Raw genomic sequence first — 20,774 nt, 5'->3', positions numbered from 1 at the left:
TTATTTGCTTCAGTTGGCTGTTTGGCCAGTTTATTCCTTGTTTTTTAAATCTCTCAAAAATTTAACATATTTATTCTGAAGCTTTAGGAACTTCCATTTTTTTCTTTGTAATTTCTTACTCTTTTTTTATTTTCTTAATTCTGTTCTTTCTGCTTTGGTCCTGATTTATCAGTCTCTTTGATCAAAATATTGAATGGCCTTTATTTTTACCTTTGGTCTCTGGAATTCAAACTGCTTTCTCATGTGGCTTTAGGGTTTTTTAATACCATTATTCTGATCCAGTTGCTCATTTTAAGGATGAGGGATTTGGGGGCAGGAGTCCATGTAAGATAGATCGGTGCCTCCTTGATGATTCCTTGTTCAGTCTTTGATCCTTTCTTGTGCTCTGGTCACTTGTTATGAGGTAGTTGTCACTAGAGCTACTTCAAATTTGCTGAGATGTAAACCAAGAGATCTTGTTTCACTTCTTACACACCATGATTTATAACCAGCTTTTGATCTAAACATATAAACAGTGGGATTAACATGATCAAAATTATATTTTCCTTCCTGATTAAGGATTCCTGCATGATGTGTCAGGGAATCTGGAAGGAAATAACTAGGTGTTCTATAGACTATTTTCTACCCAGGTGAGTAGAAGTGCCACTTCTGGATCTCTCTCCGTGGGTTCTCACTGCCCTTCTTGTTAGTTACCACTGCAAAGTACCTAAGTTCTTCAGAGTTCAGGTCCTTTCTTAATGAGTTCAGTAATCAATTATTTGGAATGTTGGCTAATTAATTACACTAGTCCATACTAGATGCAGTGCTGTCCTAGGAATATCCTTTATTTCCAATCACATCCATTTCTGTAGTCTTTTACATGTTATTTAAAAGCGATGATGCCTTCTGACACATTGGCAATTAAACTTCGGGTCTCTATTGCTATCAGTCCTTTAAACTGAATGTCTCCATTTTCCAGAAGGATTTATAGAAGAGCAGAATGTGTTCTTAATATGGGCATAGAATTCCATTTGAATTGGAATGGCAGGGTTGATGTAAGTGGGGCTAAGGTATTTAAAATCTGTTTTGGCTATGTGCAATCACAGAACCAATAGGAAAAAAGTCCATCTTGCTTTTTTCCCCTTTTGCATTTATGGCAGTATGCACATTACTGGCTTTGAAATAAGTGTTTACCACCTCTATTCATATGACAACCCTAATAGGCACACGTGACTTATCTTTATGGAAAAAGGTATATTGTGATAAGATTTTGACACGACTACTAAATTTTGATGTACTAAGTTTTGGAATGTCTGATTCTTCCTTTCTCTTTTCAATATACTGAAATACATATTTTAAAGGAAACTGGAAACATTTAATCGTAAGTTGTCATTTGCACCACCAGTGGGTGAATGGAAGCACAAGCAAACTCGGCGTCATCTTTCAAAATAGTCTAAAGAGTGTGTATACAGGAATATATAGTATGATGTGTGGCCAGGCTTCAGGGCCAGCCCTATTAAGAGCAGAGCTTAAGCATGGTATTAGAATGCAGTCTGTGCATGGTACGTGCTGACAAGAGACCAGTCAGCTGGGTAAGGATATCTGAATTAGTGGTGGATGTCAGTTCGTCAACTCTTAGGAGCATAAACAGTGAGAAGGTAAACTTCTTAATGGTGTGCTTGTGGAGGTAGCTGAAGACCGTTTAAAATGTCCTCAGCCTGTTGTTTTGGCTGTCATTTAACCCTTTCTTACAATGGAAAGGGTTATTAAAGCTATACTGTATTCCAACTGAAAAACAGTTTGTGATATGCTTGTCACCAACACTTTGTGCAATATGTTCAAAACTGAGTTGAAATGGCTCATATCAATGTTATTAAGGATTGTCATGATGGAGAATGAAGAACAGAGATCCCTTTTTCTTTCCACTTTACTCTTTGTCATGCTAAAGCAGAATAGAGACGTTTCCTTTTGCCAGTACCTGTGCTCTCTATAACTTTCACAGTAACACTGGTGGCTTGTCACTGTTTCCCCAGATTCACAAATATAGTAATTTACTTTCCCTTTGTTCTTCTTGAAGAGCATGATGTCCGTAAGTGTGAATCTGGGGATGTAGCCGCACTTGTTTGATAGTTCACCACATTATCTACGAAGTGGCAATACATGGTACAGGAAACTCCCCTCACCTGTTTAAAAAAAAATACATGTACATATATAACATCAAATAAGTTCATAATAAATTATGAAACATTATTTGTACCTATTTTGTATTCTGAAATTTTAATTGGGATTTAGGACTGATGACTATTGGTTGTTTGGATATCCTGAAGCCTTTTTTGTCCTTGTCCATGAGGGTGAGAAATGAAATGGATTTCTGAATCATTTGGGTTTACTGTTGAAGGTGCTGTAAAATGCCCTTTCTCCCTTGCTTGCGTCTCTGACAATGAGTTGATGAGAGGGACGAGGATGAAGAAGAGCAGCCGCATTCATTCCTCGCACTCCTTGCAGCCTTGAACAATTGTGGCAGCAGAGATAACAGGTTAGAAGGGAGGCCAGTGAGAACAGGAAAAATAAGCAGAGGGGAAAAACAGGTGTCAGCCTGTCATCCAGTCTCAGAAATTAGTGGGGGGAAAATGTTTATTATTACAGCATAAGAGGAAATTGAAGGCCAAAGATGTCCCTTCTCAATTCTGTCAACTGGTAAGCTAACATATACTGAGCAGGTAATAAATGTCTGAAGGATTGGCTTGAGACATGCTTTAATGTTTAGGCCTGAATTGAGGTCCTTACTTCCCACTTGAGAATTTCCAGCTGTATAGGCCTCCCTGGGATCCGAAGCACTAAAGATGGGATCTCAGTGTTGTGTTACACATTGCTGATCAATGATGTGTCGTGGCAGTGTGGAAGTACGCAATGTGGGAAATATAAGGTGAAACCTTTTTGAGATGTTGGGCAAAAGTCTGAAAGCTCAATGATTACTTTCAAGTCGCTAATGGGTGTGATAGAGAATATAGATCAAGGAATGCTAGACTGCATATTAATCCATTGGTGACAGTGCCAAGTGATATCTCATAACTAGATTAATCAGAAAATAACGTGTTCTGGTAATTTGGGCAGTATTTGGTGGATTCAGAAGCATAGAAGAACATACTTGACTTGTTGGGAGTATTATTGGCAGGAAACTAAGGCGTTAGAGTTAGGACTTCACCTATGTCCTGTTTTTTCTGGTATTTAAATTTATTTTACTGAAGGATTTCCTTGTTTCTTCCCACATACATATGCCACTTGTTCCGTTTTGGAAACTTGTGTTTGCTCTGACCCTTCCCCAGCCCACACTGAGAGATGAGTTCATGTACCCCAAAATGTGCCTTTTTACATGTGTGCGTGCAATCTCATTCTTCTCTAATTCTCTGTGCTTTTCGTTCCCCTCTCCTGGAGGAGTTGTTCTCTTTATGTTCACTTTCTTCAGGCTTGCCAGTATTTTGAAACTTCTTTTTTAAAATAAGAGATATTGTTATACTAGAATATAGTAACTGCAGCCATGAACATTGTTGTTGGTCTGTAGTCAGAGATGATGGAAGCTGTTGACACAAAGTCAAAGTCAAATATGTTTTTGGCCAGCTTGATCCTTGTGTGTTCTTCTGAACATTTCTATTTCTTGTGTCCTAAAACCAGAAGGTAGAACCCTACAGAATATTTTAGGTGCTTAAGGAAATTAACCCTTTGGATTTGGAGATGACTTGCCCACAAAGAAATTACTGTCTTGGTTATTAACAGGTGTAACAATATCTTCAAAGATTTTCATAATAGTCCTGTCTTCTAAAAAGACTTCTGCAGACTTGCTTATTTGTGGTGACAGTATGTTTTAGGTTTTACCCCGTTTTTCAATAATACAATTTCAGGGAGGGTTTTTAATATATTAAGAAAAATGGGAGGCTTCCTGAAGCAAGCTGTATGGGTCACTTCTGGCGATAGGGCACCGAAGTAGAAAAAAAGACCCTGGCTAGTCTGGGAGGGCAAGTCATAGGACTCTGTCTCAAGTTGGACTGCTTTTGTGTTATAGTTCTTATGGTTTTGATAGCTGAGTATCCTGCTGTTCCCTTTTAAGGTGGCAATGTGAAAGACTGGTAGGAACCTTCTAAATAAGGTGTAATAGTTGTCTTGAAACATTCGTTTGTTTGTTTGTTTCCCCTACTACTAAACCCAGTATATAGCAATTTGGATATCTGTGATCTGTAGAAAATGAAATTTGCCTTGCTAATAACTTGGAATGACAGACAGGTATCCTGTCTCCATTTTTGCACCAGGAGGTGCTGGTTCTTTTTGAATCCCACAAGAAATGCACAAGCTTTATCAAGAAAGATGACTATTTTATTAACATATTAGAAAAGGTGAAGTTCCTCCTGATGCTGGGAACCCTGAGTTGATGCAGCATCAGATGGACCTCCAGTCAGGCCACAGCATACTGCAGAGATACTGTCCATGGTGAGGTTCCCAGCATCCCCTCCCCTCAAATCCAATCCAATAATTTGTGGAAAAGATTGTCTAATCCCAGACTTAAAAAATTATAGAACCTCAGAATGAGTAAATATCTATGTATGCAAATAAATGTTTCTTTGGAGTTGACAGCTTTTTTTTTTTTTTATTAGATATAAAGGAGAGGTTCACCAATTACGTGCTGCTACTGATTGTATGTCTAAGAAATATGGAACAGTTCTCATGGAATCCAGGTGAGTAAACTAGTAAAAAAATTACATACAATATGATAAATTCCCATGCTATCAACAACTGTGTCTCTTGCTTCTTTCCTCAATCTGAAAGATAAGAGTAACCAGGACGTTTAAGTGAGGAATCTTAATTTGTCAAATACCTTAGCTTCTCATTTTTCTGTTTCTGGCTTTCTTGTAACAGTGACTCTATCCTTGCTGCTAGAAGTATATGGTGTTATGCTACAAACATGCATAGTTATGTTTCAAGTATTGTCTTGAATGATTTCTTCCCAGCCCTTCCCTTTCCTTGGAGTACATGGAGGATGAAGGATCCCCTAGAGAATTTTATTTTGTGAGACTAGTGAGATCAAAATTTGGTAGAAGATTATGTAAAAATTTCCGTTCATCATTTAATATTGATTATACTTAGTATTTTAATACCATATTGATTAAATATTGACTAAAATTTGTATTTTATTTTATTAAAGCTTTGTTTTAATAATTCTGAGACCCAATCCATGTGGTGTATTTTGCTTGAATGTTACCAGTCTACCTAAATTTTACCTTAAGCATTAAAACCGCAGGTGGTCTGTCTATTCCTCATACATACTGAACATCTACTGTCTAGTACATGCACAGGTGGTCTTCCTAGTAGAAATAAAGCTTTTGTGGTGGGTTGGCCCTGGCTGGACGCCAGGTGCCCACCAAAGCCGCTCTGTCACTCCCCTCCTCAGCTGGACAGGGGAGAGAAAAATGTAACGAAAGGCTCGTGGGTCGAGATAAGGACAGGGAGAGATCATTCACCACTGCCACAGGCAAAACAGACTCGACCTGGGGAAATTAGTTTAATTTATTACCAATCAAATCTGAGTAAGGTAATGAGAAAACACCTTCCCCCCACCCCTCCCTTCTTCCTGGGCTTAACTTCACTCCTGATTTCTCTACCTTCTTCCCCCCAGCGGTGCAGGGGGATGGGGAATGGGGGTTGCAGTCAGTTCATCACACGCTCTCTCTGCTGCTCCTTCCTCTTCAGGGGGAGGACTCCTCACACTCTTCCGCTGCTCCAGCGTGGGGTCTCTCCCACAGGAGACAGTTCTCCATGAACTTCTCCAACGTGAGTCCTTCCCATGGGCTGCAGTTCTTGCTGAACTGCTCCAGTGTGGGTCCCTTCTATGGGGTGCAGTCCTTCAGGAACAGACTGCTCCAGCGTGGGTCCCCCATGGGGTCACCAGTCCTGCCAGCAAACCTGCTCCAGCCTGGGCTCCTCTCTCCATGGGGCCACAGGTCCTGCCAGGAGCCTGCTCCAGTGCGGGCTTCCTGCAGGGTCACAGCCTCCTTCGGGCATCCACCTGCTCCGCCATGGGGTCCTCCGTGGGCTGCAGGGGGACAGCCTGCCTCACCGTGGGCTTCACCAGGGGCTGCAGGGGAATCTCTGCTCCGGCGCCTGGAGCACCTCCTCTGCCTCCTTCTTCACTGCCATTGCTGTCTGCAGGGTTGTTCCTCTCACACACTCCTCTCTCCGGCTGCAACTGCTGTTGCGCAGGATTTCCCCCCCCCCCCATCTTAAATATGTTATCCCAGAGGCACTACCACCATCGCTGATGGGCTTGGCCATGGCCAGCAGCAGGTCCGTTTTGGAGCTGGCTGGCATTGGCTCTGTCAGACACAGGGGAAGCTTCTAGCAGCTTCTCACAGAAGCCACCCCTGTAGCCCCTCTGCCACCAAAAACTTGCCATGCAAACCCAATACGGCTTTACAAAGTAAAGGCTTTAGAACCTGATCTTAATTGTGGTGGGATTATATAGTACTGGCAAGTTTCTAGAGCAGCAATGGAATAAGCGAGAACTTGGACACTACATGCTGAGTGGCGATGTAAAGTTACAGACTCTTCAGACTCTTGAGGTTTTTTCACTATTGAGCAAAAGTGTTATAATTTTTGTTTTGTATACTGGCATCAAATTAAATGGCCTAACTTGTTTCTTCCCAACCTTCAGATCATCTTTGGGTGTTATTCCCAGATGTTTGCATGGTGGTCGCTTCAGAAATTGCGGTGGATATTGTGAAACATGCCTTTATAACAAAATTCAATGACATCACAGCAGATGTAGGTATCCTGTTTGGAATGCTGAGTGCTATTTTAAGTTGTAGATTATTTTGCTAATATTTTTTTTAAGTATTATAATTGATTGCAGTGCAGAAAATGTAAAAATTGTTATTTTTCATATATAGGTATCATTTGGGAAAGCTTGGTAATTTCCTGGTACAATATACTTCTGAGGATCTTTATAATGTGGAACAAACACCTCTGCTTCTAAATTAGTAGTTCCAGATCCATAAATTATTGGAAGTGTTGTGTAACAGTTCACATAATAACTACAATTCACATAACTGGCAGATCATTTTGTGAAGTGATCACTAGTTAAATCGACAGAAGGTTACTTGTTCTGCAGTCTAGACAGAGCTTGTATCTTTTCCTAACAGAATGGATTGTAGGTTAAAATTCAAGCTTTAGGAAAAACAGATATTGTGAGGCTGCTGAATCTCTGTTCTTGCATGTGTGTTAAAGGTGGAATCTGAAATCAGAGATATATTTTTCCACTGTCCCTGGAGCACTAATATGAAGTAGGTTATGTTAGTTTCCCACTCCTGAAATTTCTTAGGCCATATATATTATGCAGTTCTTCTAAAGTAGTAGATGAGGTTACTTTTTGTGTGTTGCGGCATGATACGTTGGCCATTTGCCTTGCACGTTGTGTGAATTGAAATGCACTTGATAAATTTGTGAAGAGATGAATGACTGTTTTTTCACTATTAAAGCTACTTTTCAGGAAATGAGATCAGAACTTGGAAGTGCTATCTTTTTCAGCATCTCTAAAGTAACTGCATTGTGTGGTGTAGAAACAAGTTTAATGGATGTACTTAATAAGCCCCCTTATGCCAGAGGCATTTATGCATGCCCTACTTTCATATAGAGAGTGTGGAAAAGAGCAATAATGAAGTCATGATAGCAAAAAATGTTGCATGCTTCAGTGTACTGAAACAGCTGGAGGATGGGGGTAGTGAGTGACAATTTTGCAAGGTTTATTTAACAAACTTTCTATTTTTTGTATGAAGTTCTAAAGATTTATGGTTGCTAAGTCAGACTTTTTCAGAAGTTTTGAACACCTGCAGTACAAGTTGCCCTGCCACTTGATCCTTAAAACAGATGCTTTTCTGTCTTAATATGCAGAACTGTTTTAAAGAGGAAAAAAAAAGCTGCATTAATCTTCTGAAACAATTTGCTTTTTTCATGGGATCGCTTGCTTAGTATATAAGTAAGCTCTCTCATTTGTTTAATTTGATCCCAGTGCTACCTTTCATGTAGCTTAAAACAAATTATGAACTGTGGGGAAAAAAGTAACTGTGATTTCTCTTTGTGTTTCTGATGATCCTCAAATTCAGGAAATGCTTTATAAAGTCTCATTCAATTCCTAAAACATAGCGTAGTGTTGTTTGTTGTGTATACATACACAAGTTACTTTATCACAGAAATACAGGCTCATCTGTTGAAGGGTGCAATTAGACCTCAGAAAAACTGGCTTTCACTCCTTCAGCCTGTGCATAAGTGTTTATAATATTTTTACAGAAATATTTTATTAATGTCTCTGTTGCTTCTATAAAGTATGATAACAAATTAATCACACATCCAATATGCTGGATTTTTTCCAGGTCTACAGTGAATACAGAGCCAGTCTTGCATTTGACCTTGTTAGCAGTCGACAGAAAAATGTAAGCCTGAAAATGAAGGCATTTTCTTCTGTTAAGTAACATAATTGTTACAGGGGGGATATTGGAACAAATACTTAAAGATACAGAGCTGTTACACTTGTACAGATCTGAAATTCTACTCTGCTTTTTTTTAATAAGAGATAACAGGAATATTTCCATCTTATTTATGGTCTTATTTTTATCCAGTTGCTCAGGTCACTTTGGGCTATATTTAATACATTGTTGAGAAGTCTCTTCCAAATATACTTTTAGTCAGGGGATGGTTGTAACAACTTTGACATTTTTGAGATCTATTGGAAGTAAGTAAGCTTAACAAGATGTTCTTTAGTTTTAAATTACTGTTCTTTTTGCTTTAACTGTGTTGAATCAAAATACAGTGTTCATTGGGAATTTGTATTATTTCTTCACAGAGAGCATGCACAGATGTATAGGGATGTTTGTACCATGCACATTACTGTTGTGGCATGGGTATTTACAGAACACACAGACTGCTGTGTTTTTCATTAGTACTGTTTTTTTGGAAGACTATTTATGGCACACCTTTCCTGGATGAGTCTCTTAAGTATTAGTGAGCGCTCTGCATGAGTGCTCTAACTATTAACTTTATTATAATAATTTATGTAGCTTTCTTGGGCATGTGTACTAGCTATTGCTAGGAGTGCAGTAGTTATACCTCATAAAGAAGTTAGACAGTTTCAATTACAAATAATTAATTATTAATAATTTGTTAATTAAAGGGTTTATTAGTTCTGAAAACTCCATTACTTTTCCTGAGGATCCTCTGTGGAAAATGAGGTAGCATCGCACAGGCAGTAACTTTGGCATGACATTCAATACTACATGAAAGCTGTCATGCAAAGTAGTTGTGTTTTGACAGTTCAAATGTAAACATATTTTCAAAATTATTTTAACACAGTTATCCTGAGGCTAATTATAGATGTTTGTAGAATGATTTAAAATTGTTAGTGTGGTGGATAATTGTTCTTTTATCCCTGTTATGGGTTTTTCTGTACAGTATTTGAGGATAAAAGTCAAATTAATACAAAAAGGTGTCTAACTAAGCTAGTAATAATGTACAGATGAAATATCATAGCGTGTTTGGATTCGGTGTCCTAATTGCTCTCGATTTAAAGATTTGTATTATACTCCAGTTGGTCTTGATTTAGAGCACTGAAGCTAATCTTACTGGTCATGGTAATATTACATTTTTGTCTGAGGGTACAGCTATCTGCATTTGAATTTCAAAATGTGAATAGGTGCACTTTATACCAGTATAGTGTTTGTTAGCAGAGATTGATTCTTATCTAGAGGGTGTGCCAAGCTAAAATAAGCTGATTCCTTTGCATAAATAGTTCATTATTCTTCCTCTTTTTTTCCTAGGCATATACAGATTATAGTGATTCAGTTTCTAGAAGAATGGGTTTCATTCCTCTTCCACTGGCTGTTTTAGTAAGTTGCATCTTTCCTACCAGTTTTATGTCAATAAGATCTTACTTTGAGAATATATGCCTGTGAGACAGCTAGCTCATTTTGATGTTTTGAGGACGAAATGATCACCTTAAGTAACTGGAATGATGCTGCAATGTTGAGTTAGCATTCAGTATAACCTCTATCACATCCTAATTATGACTTCACGAATGTGTTACTGTTTATCAGCCTGTCATAGAAAATTGAATATATATTAATTTTACAGAATTTATAAGCACTTTAATTTTAGCAGTGGAATTAAACTACATCTGTGCTTATTAAACATTTATTCATTTTGGCAATTATCCTGTTCATTCATTTGGAATAGTCAAAGCAGCTGGTTGCCAGAAGGTTAGCAGCAGTGTACTAGGTTTTTTTAGATTTTTTTCATAGGCGTCCTTGTGGTTGTCCCTGTATTGGTATGCTTAATGACTAAGTTTTCTTTTATATGAAGTACTGAGCTTCTGAGCTGTTACAGAATACATGATTCTGAAATAGTTGACCGTGTTACATGGACATGCTGCTATAAAATGAATCACTTCATTATTGGAATTGTGTCCATATGCTGTCTGTTCTGAATTAACTATTGCAGAATGTTTTCTGTAAGTAGCTGCTCCGACTTTCCCCATACACACATGTGGACAAGCAATAGTTACCGTAATACTGGGAATGTGTCCTTGCTTTGCCAGCAAAGATGCTGATTCATAATTTTCCTGGAAGAATATCAATATGAATTAACTTTTAAATGTAATGTTGTCCCACGGAGATGGGGAAAAATACTGTTGACAGGCTTTGCCTAGTTTTTATCCAGGATTTAAGAGAAAAGAAAGGGGGGGGGGGGGGGGGGGGACCAAACCCAAAAACAACCCCAAAAAACCAAAACAACTATGATCATAATCATGATTTCTTTTATAACTAAGTAAAGTACATCCAGTGAGAATTCAATTGAAACGCTTTTTTTCAGGTTAATTGTGTTCTGATATGATATCCTGGATACTAATAGGTTTAAAACAAACTGAAGTGCTTTGCTAACTCGGAACCCTAACTGTGAAACACGGAAGTAAAACTGAGATATCAGGATCATTGGTGCTGAAACTTGGGATTCATATGGCTAGTCCACAAAGCAATTTCATATTTAAAATGTTAGCATAGTGAGAAATACTGATTCTGTCTTACTGCATCAGCATTTCTTGACATTTTCCTCAAAAACTGTTAACTCGGCTTCCAGCCGGTGACTTTTAGGGAGGTTTTTTTCACTTGTGATTTTACTCAGAAGTCAGTGGTGAAGGAAACATTATCAGACTGTAGTTTTGGCAAAATTTCAACTAGGTGCTACTATAATACTTATTCAAACCAAAATCTTGAATAGTTAGCACTCCCAAGGGGAACGTTAGAGTAGATTTCTATTAATGTAAATGTTTCTACTTTTATCTTGAATTTACCAAATAAGAAATATCTGTTAAAATATTCTTTTAATAATTGTGTGCTATATGTTTTAACTGTTTAACTTTTATCCTTAAAACAGCTCATCAGAGTCGTAACAAGCTCAATAAAAGTACAAGGAGTCTTAGCTTATGTTTGTGTTGTGCTGTTCTACTGTGGGTAAGTAAATGCACACAATTGAAAAGTATTTACCATTGTTTAATCAGATAAGTGAAAAAAGCTTCTGTCTATACTTCTAGGTATACGAGTAAACACAGTTTATGTTCAGTAGAACATAAATGTAAAACACTTATGCTCATAAACTGAGAGTGCAGACTGGTCCCTAAGTACTGTAACTGCATTGGGGGATTATAGCCCTCAATAAGTAACTTCAGTAATGAAAATAACTAATGGAAAAATGAATGAAAGAATTTGACAGACAAGCACCATACCTCTGCATAAAAGGGGAAATTGAATTCGAAGGAATGAAGCTTTCTGTGAAAAGAATGGAAGATTCAATATGCCAACAAAAATAAGCAGTTTAAGTGCTCTGAGCAGATCATGAATTCTTCTCTCTGGTAGTCACATGCAAGGTTTCTTCGTGTTAGGAAACTGCTATGTGGGGAAAAAAGTAAATGCAAGGCTCGCCTTTCTGGGAAGGGTGGGGTCAGTAAGTAATCTTAGTTAAGGAATATAATGTCCTATGGCAATTTGCTTTCCAAAACCGATGATTTGCAAATATCCCTTCACTGCCAAGTCAGTTTATACTTGTGTTATCCTTAACTTCTCACCAATCGATACGTACTTCCGAGATGCGTTTAGTTGTACTGTAAATCCAGTCTAGTTTGCCTGTCTTGAGGCACTTGCTGTAGACTATATGGCGATGACCGGTTTCTAGGAAAGCTACATACTGAGCTGTGTCAGTGTTTGTGGTCTCTCAGTACTGACTGATGTTGGAGTCCTCCTAAAATTGATCATAAAGAAAGAAGTGATTCAAATTGCCACAGCACAGAGAACCTGCCTACAGTATTGTGGGAATATCTCTTCCAATGCCCTACCAAGTTGTGTTTGTAACTGAAGGCAGCAAGACTTGGGAAGTAAAAGACTTCTAGGTCTGGGGGGTGGTGGTTCAGCAGGTACGCTGGAAGAGGGGTGGCTGCTGTTTTACAATACCTTATAAAAAGAATGGGATTACTACACATTTTTTTTTTATGAATAGGTACACTCTTATCTCTAATCTGACCTTGATCTGCAAAGAAAGTAGAACTTGGTCTGATGTGTCTAGTCCATATCATGTAGAGACACGTAGAGACACATCTCTTTAGTGTCGGATAACTAGGACTTTGAGATACTGCATATAGGCCAAATGTTAAAATGTTAGCCATGTTCCTCTGCACTATACTTTGATTTCTTCCCCAGTGTACCACATGCTGTGCCCATGTTCTCCCTAAAGCCAGTTCTTTGTAATTGAAAGCACTAGCCTCTGATCATCACATTCAAGCTGCAGTATACCAAGCTCAGCACCTTCATTCTGCTCAGTGGTTTTTCCTTTTTCCTGGTGTATGTAATATTTCCCTACATCTACCATTCCACTGCTGCAGCCCAGTCCTGGATTTTTTCCCTGTCTCTGTGGCTTGGAGGATAGAGGGCAGGAAGAAGTAATGTGATTAACGTGAAGGATTAAATGCTGCTCTTTTGAAGGCATAGGTCACAAGAGTAAATACATTTTGGTTTATTTTGTCCTTATTGAAGAGCGAGAACACATTTTTACTTCTGCCATGATCTCAGATTTGGAGCTAACTCACCTCTTGCATCTTTCAAGTAACTGTGTTCTGAACATTAAATTTCAGCTTTTCATCAGATTGGTATAGCATAGATAGGTGAGAAACAATGTGATAAAATCTGAAACAGTTAACTGGGAAAAGGACTGAGACTGTAATGTGTAGGACATTGTTTTGTATTGATATTTAACAACTGTAATACTGTAAGTTGTACTATTAAAGACTCTTGCCTAGCATACGAAGCCTGAGTTTTCATTTTCTAGGATTTTGAACAACTGCAAATCTACATTGTTGTTAGATATTTGAGCCTGGGGTAGACTGGCAGAAAATAAAGGAGAATGGCTAGAAACTCTTGCGTAATTTTCCATGAGAAACTGGAACTGATACAGTAAAGTGTTGATTTATGGCCTTTTCAACTTCTGATCTCATTAAATCAGAGTCAAATCATGCTGTAAACACCTACTCTCTCAGAACAAAAGCATGTTACATAAAAAGTGTAGGAAAAACACCTCTAAAACTTATTAAAAAAGGAGGAGAGCTTCTCAGCTCTCAAACAAAATCTGGCCCGATAACCTAATAAAATTGTAGAGAATGACAGCTTTCAACTTGTATAAAATGATACCTTCTTTGTGGTTGCTTGGATACTAAAATGTCAGTTTCTTCTGAATACTGAAAGTGGTCTGCTCTGCTCATTCTGCCATTTCTCTCAATTTCTTCTACAAGTAAATGTATGGCATAGAATTCCCTTAAAAGTGCAGTGTACTTTGTTTTTCTGTGTGGTGAGTTCTGATTACATTAATGCAGTGAGAGATAGTGAAGCTTCTGCTGAAGTGTGCTTGGGTCGCTTTATGGTTAAGCAGTTAGACCCGCTCTGTGGATCTGTGAATGTTCATTTCAAGTCTTCTTTTTAGTCTGTTAGTGGTGTACATAATAAACAGATTTTCAGAGAGTGGAGAATGAATTTAGAGTCTGCATTTGGTTCACTTTTGTTACATAGGTTGATGTCCGTAGAGCGTATTTATATTCGTCCTGCAGAGAACAGATCACTGCTTCCTTGTTCTGTAGTGAGCCTTCACCTGCTTCACCTCTGCTTTCACCTCTGGAGTGGACATTGGTCTGCATGTCATGTAATACTAGTAATGGAACTTAGATTTTACAAAGCTTATTTGAGCTGTAAATCTAAAAGCACTTGATGGTAGATGAGACCTTCCTGTTCTTCAAATGAGAAGACAGGTACAAGAGGGACTTCAGTGATTTGCTGAAGCTTGTACTGCAAATTAGTGATAATAGAAAAGGAATCTGCTGTCAACAGGGCTGTGCTATGATGGTAATGCAGTGCTGTCTCTTTGGATTTGTTGAGTTTTATGGACCGTCTTTTGTGATGTGAAAAACAACTTTTTATGATTAACCTGTAATTTGTGAAAGGTAGCTATTTGCTTTCTTGTGGTTCAAAGTCTACTAGTGATCCTTAGCTGGGCACACTTAAGGTTACAGTTTTAACTGTAGTTGTCTTAGTTTTAGCTGGGATAGAGTTAATTTTCTTCCTAGTAGCTGGTATAATGCTGTGTTTTGGATTTAGGATGAGAAAAATGTTGATAACACACGTTTTAGTTGTTGCTACGTAGTGCTTTCACTGAATCAAGGACTTTTCAGCTTCTCATGGTCTACTGACTGAGAAGGCTGGAGATACACAAGAAGCTGGGAGGGGGCACAGCCAGGACAGCTGACCCAGGCTGGCCAAAGGGCTATTCCATATCATATGGCGTCATGCTCGGTATATAAACTGGGGGAAACCTGGCTGGGGGGGCCGCTGCTCGGGGACAGGCTGGACATCGGTCGGTTAGTGGTGAGCAATTGGTTTTCCTTTGCATCACTTGTCTTTCTTGGGGTTTTATTTCTCTCTTTTGGTTATTTTCCTTTCCATGACAATCCTGATTCTCTCCCCCATCCCAGCGGGGGGTGGTGAGCGAGTGGCTGTGTGGGGCTTAGTTGCCCGCTGGGGTTAAACCACAACAGTAGTGCATTTGGTTTGGGCTTGCACTGTTGAGGGCCCTTTTTAGTTCTGTGTTTAAATATTTGATGTATTAAATGGCTCCTTCACTGTCCTTGTAGTCCTTTTGTTAAACTATGCTAAAATGTGATGTTTTTCTCTAGATGCCTTCTGAAAAAAAAAATTTAAGCATTGAATCTGAAACAAATTGTTAGGAAAACAAAATTACCTTTTGATCTTGCTATTGAAGGGATTTAATTTGTTAGCTAATCCTTCCAAGACAGCAGTAACCATATGCAATTGTTTTAATATGAATAATTGCAGTATGAATAATATGCAATTATTTTAATACGCTAATGCAAATATGTAAACAAATCCTTTTATTTTTTCAGGTTAATATCTCTAAAAGTTCTTAACAGTATTGTACTTCTGGGGAAATCATGTCAATATGTAAAGGAGGCTAAAATGGAGGAGAAATTATTTAATCCTGTCCCGACTGCCACACCAGGGAAGCCAGCTGGCAAACAGCAAAGCATGTTTAAATCTACCCAAGGTAAGGCTAACTGCCTTGTTTTGTTTACAACTGTAAGGAAAATTGCTTTCAGATTAACTTTAATATTAAACCAGATGTATGACATTGCTGCACAGTAACCCTGTTGCTGGACCTTAATTGTACTATATCACAGCTGTGAACACAAGTCTGTAAATGTAATAGAATTTATTGCTTTTAGGTCATGCATCTTCTTTCGGTTGTAAATGCTCATCTCTCTGATAAGATCCCACCCTGATATGTGGAGGTGATAAAACATCAGAACAGTAGCACACTTCTGTTTGAAAATCATAGTCATGCAATGGTTTGGGTTGGAAGGGACCTTTAGCGATTATCTAGTCCAAACCCCTCTGCCATGTCACTACACGAATAAGCAAATATTTACACATCATCTCTGGCAGTGCTGAAGTTTAATAAGGAAGCAATCTATGCATTTCTTATGGAAATTAATGTAAAACATGGCACACAATAGATACAATTACTTATAATTGTCATGAGCACATGAATGAAAAGCTTTATGGAATCCAAATAGGAATTTCACCTGGTCTCTACTTGCTTCATTTCAAGTCTGTGCAGTGTGGTTTTCTCGTATGTGTCCTCAGCATTAGCGGCTAATATATAATTGGAATGGGGCATTATTATATGCCTGTGAGACGTCGTAGAAGGAAATAAACCATCGTTGTTCCAGTCAGCTGAATTGAATTGTATATCTTCCTCTGTGAAGAGCTCAATGAGAGCCCTAGAGAACTTAACAGGGAGGCTTTTATTGTGTTCACTCAGTTGCTTGCCAAAGACTTGAAGAGCTTGCAATGTAAGGTGCTTATTAGTCATCATAGTGTCTCGCCAGCAATAGTCAAGTTAAGAATCTGTCAGTGTTTCAGTCATAAATCTCTATACCTCACCTGTGTCAAATCACATTGTGCAGAAACTTGGTGCAGATATTTATTTTTAAATAGCTTAGATTCATAGAGCTGCTTTAGTTTCATCATGAAAGAATGTAGTATGAATTGGTCTGAATGCCTTTTGCATTTCATTAGATGACTATCATGATAATGTTTTAATAAAAGATTCTAGTACTACACTTGGATATGAGACTTAATAAGCTATACTTACTTAGATTGACCCTTAAACTTACAGTAAATAAATCCTGATGACTATTTTTAGCTGAAGCAGCAGCAAGTTTACCCAGTCAGTCAGCAGAGATGCTTATGTCCTCATATGGAAAGTTTTTGATTAAAAAGTAGCAATCAAAAAGCTTTTGCTGATTTTATTTAGAATATTATAAACTTCCATTGGTGATGAAAAAGCTCAATTTTTAACAGTTTTTCAGGGGTTTTTGTACCTTTTAACAGCCCTTTATTTACTAGAAACCTCAATTATGTGAAAGAATGATTTTGCCTTCCCCAGCTTCTGTGTGTCTGCATTATTACTGCCAGGCTCTGCAATATCGATTAATCCCTGAGCCCCACTTAGCAGCTTTTTTTCAATACAGTCTCTCAACCCATCTCTTACTAGGACGAGGGTGAGGGAATTAATCTGGTCTACTTTCTATCAGTTTATAATGTAAGTCAGTTTATTTTCTTAAGTCTTTCCACCTCATCCACAGAAACAGTTTAAAATTTTGAAGGATAAGATTTTGTATTTGCTGTTGAAGGATGGAAGTTCTAATACTGGTAATGATTTATAGGCTGACCAGCTTTCTCTGGAAGCTGCTGGGTTAGAAAATACTTACCTTTGTAACGAAGTTCTACAATTAGCATTACTTGTCTCCTTTCTCAGTGCAAGTTTAGCACCTTTGACTTGCATAAGACTGTAGAGAGTAATCCATGTACCTTCAAGTAGTAGATGGTATACTGTGAAGAGGTGCTATACAGAAAGAAGTTTTTGTAGTAATTTGGATTCCGTTCTCACAAATAATGTTCCCTTGGGCTGGTCTGCAGTACTCTCCACATTCGTCAGATTTCTTCAGATTCCTTTAGAAACAATAACTCAGTCTTTACGAGTAGATAGTAAATAAGAAAAATTTATTTCCTTGTCATTTGCCTGTGTGTTTTAATTCTTTAAATATTTTAACAAAATGTGGAAACAATACATGGATATTACTTACAAATATCTTAGGTTAATGGAGCCAGTGTTCAATTCCACTGAAGTACAAGGCAGGAATAAAAATAGATATCTTTAATAGAAGTGCTTTAGGAGCCAGTGCTATTAAAGTGTGTAGCAGTGCATGAGTCATTACCTATCCCTAGAGAAGCCAGGTTTATCGTACATATGCAGAGGATTAGGCACATCTAGTTCCCTCTACGGAGATTCCTTTTCTTCATTTCAGTAGAAAATATTTGTGATTGTCAAATCAATGACTGTCAAAAATCTTTTTACCTAAGCCAACAAAAATGAGTATGTAAACCAGAAGAATGCAATATACGTCCTAACATCTGCTGCTTATGCTCTTGATCCTTATCTGAACTCTTGTAGAATTCATTTTCTATCCTTTTTACCAAATTAGAAAAGGAAATCTCTTATGGTAAAACTAAGAAGAGGTAGTGGCTTCCACAAAGCATTTTTTGATTGCTTCTGCTGATTTGATGCAGCGCACTTTTTCAGGACAGCTTTGAATGAATCTGGATGTTACAGATGTATCAGTATGTCTGTTAAATTCATGATTGTCTTTGTAATTGTCTTATGTTCCAACAGGAATTTCCACAGATGAAAATGGATCTACATCAGTTACCAATCAACCTGTCCATCAGAAGGAGAATACGCCATCTTTACTTGTCACAAGCAATTCTGATCAATTTCTGACAACTCCTGATGGAGAAGAAAAAGATATAAGCCAAGACAGTTCAGAATTAAAACACAGGTCTTCAAAGAAAGACTTGTTGGAGATAGACAGGTTTACTATTTGTGGAAACAGAATTGACTAAGGTGGTTGTTTTGTTCTGGTTTTTTTTTTGTTTGTTTGTTTTTTTTAATCAATGTGCTAAGGATACTGAGCTGTTGGGACAGCAGATGCTACCAGAATGGACAGTTGCCAAAAAAGGCACATAAATATTTATTTAAAAACTTAAATTATTAATGGCAAAAAATATTAATTTCTTTCTACAAGTAACTTGGCTTGGTATCTGGTCAGGTCAAGTAAGTGATCTTTAACTTGCCTCTTGGAAAATGTGGTGGATCGTGAGTCTCTAGCCTGATGGCAGAGCTGCAGTATCACTTTTCTGGAAGATAGATTGGAAAAAAAGCATAATCCTGTTCTGCATTATGAAACCATGCTTCCAGAAGATACTACTTTTCGTGAAGGTTCCTCCAGTGTAAGGATATTCCTGGAAATGTATGACAACTTGACCGGAAGCTTGCCTTTCCAGTTACCTGTTTTATTAAACATCTGCAAGCAGAATTCAAAACTTGTGCTTATATCAACAAACGCATAAAGCATTGGTACATAAACCAGTAAGTCAAGATAGTTATTCTTGTCAACAAAAATCTTTTCAAGATGTATCTTGAAAATCTTGTAATCGGAATAAAATTTTGCCTTTAAATGAAAGACTTACTGCATACTATTTTATCTAGATGCTAAACACCAAGGAAAGATCACAGTAATGAAGGTTCTGCTTAACTGGGCAAATATGAAGCATAATCATTTCTTGTGTTGTGTGTCCTGCAAGGCAAATTATTTATAAAATTCTTTTTAAAAGCTGAGGATTTTCTGTTGCTGTAGGAAGAAATAATAATGGGGCACTTCCCTATGCTGAGGAAAGGCAGTGTTAATCGCAGCACGCAACTGTTGTATTGGTACTGTATGTATGGCATTAATGCAGCAGAAAGGAATATTACACTGCATTTTGGGTTTAAGTGTGATAAGAATGACATCTGTGTATTAACTTGCCTGAGGACATGCCTATAAAAGCTCATCCTGACAATCAAATCAGAATTATCCATTTTAATTGGTTGGTTTTAGCCAAACTTAAGTAGATGGACTAGATCTATAAAGAGCATTTTAGCATTACAATGCATCTTAATTTTCAGTGTGACGTGCAGTTGTGGGAGAATTGATGAAAGATGGTTTGGAATCCTGAGACCAGGAATGGAATAAATTTGAGCTCAAAACTTACGTGGGAGACTTGTATCAGAAGACGTCCTTTAGTTAATGATAATTTATTCATATATTATTGTTAAAAGACAGCATTAACTTCAAAAGCCTTTCAGATATTTAAGTAAGCACCAGTTTTACTTTCCAAGGGAAGGTGTCAAAAAAGTACTTCAGTGCTGAACAGATGAAGACAAAATTTGCTCTTTGCTGATTTCATAATTTGTCAGAGCAGGAAAGCCAAAAATTGATTTCTTTTATGAACATGTGAAAGTCTAAAGTCTACGCTTATGCCTGAAACTTGCAGGACTACAGTAATAGAGCAAATGGAGACAGTTGGACAGAGTTATCGCGTATCTCAGCAGCCTTGGTAATGAGACAGCTTTGCCATACAGGTTAGCGTGGTCTGCTCTGGTGGGAATTTCTTGCTGCAGTCTTTCAGCCTCTCCTCTCCCATCAAGAGTAGCTGGAGTAACGGCCAAAATCTGTGGTTACTGTTCAGGGATGAGAGTAAAAAGAAGAGGACTTGTGCTGGGGAGAAGTCTGAAATTCTTTGATTTTTGATGTATTTTATACTAATTGGAGATGTTCACACATTGAAATTCAGATTATCTGTCAATTTGCTGTATCTTTTTTTTGAATTATTTAGCAGATGCTAAAGGAAGCTTGGAATTGCTTTCTTTTTTTCTGTTTAATGACATTCTGTATCAATTTTATAAGTGCATCTTGTGTGAAACTCAATAAAATTCAATTTTGTAATATTTGTTTAAAAAAGGAAAAGTACAGCGTCAACATTTCTTTCATAGTATTCAGAGTTGGTGAACTTGCAATGTATTTACTGTATTAAATTCCAGTTTCCATAAAGTAAGATTCTTGCAAATGTGGGACATGAATGTGCATAAGGACTGGGTTATCAATGGCGTTACTTCTGATTTATTTCTGTGGCAGTTGGTTATTGCCACTTGTAGGAAGAAGTAGGTTGGCATCAACACCTATTAATTTGTTTTTTAAAGGCAAAACCCAT

The 20,774-nt window shown here is 37.7% G+C and overlaps 1 protein-coding gene across 2 annotated transcripts in view; it reads left to right on the top strand.

Moving 5' to 3' along the window:
• Positions 1-20,509, top strand: part of TAPT1 (transmembrane anterior posterior transformation 1) — a 52,199-nt gene extending 31,690 nt beyond the window's left edge. For both annotated transcript variants that reach the window (XM_087735689.1, XM_087735688.1), the window contains 7 exons: positions 4,626-4,706; positions 6,680-6,789; positions 8,394-8,453; positions 9,834-9,902; positions 11,446-11,522; positions 15,506-15,666; positions 18,358-20,509. In XM_087735689.1, the coding sequence (XP_087591815.1) occupies positions 4,626-4,706; positions 6,680-6,789; positions 8,394-8,453; positions 9,834-9,902; positions 11,446-11,522; positions 15,506-15,666; positions 18,358-18,587 (788 nt within the window). In that variant the 3' untranslated portion in view covers positions 18,588-20,509. The remainder of the gene's footprint in view (positions 1-4,625; positions 4,707-6,679; positions 6,790-8,393; positions 8,454-9,833; positions 9,903-11,445; positions 11,523-15,505; positions 15,667-18,357) is intronic.
• The last annotated feature ends 265 nt before the right edge of the window (positions 20,510-20,774 follow it).

Source organism: Nipponia nippon, unplaced genomic scaffold (assembly GCF_047370975.1).
Source record: "Nipponia nippon isolate SJK-2023a ecotype South Korea unplaced genomic scaffold, ASM4737097v1 scaffold_6, whole genome shotgun sequence".
Taxonomy (NCBI): Eukaryota; Metazoa; Chordata; class Aves; order Pelecaniformes; family Threskiornithidae; genus Nipponia; species Nipponia nippon.
The sequence above is the reverse complement of the archived record's forward strand: the minus strand, read 5'-3'. Positions and strand labels throughout refer to the sequence as shown.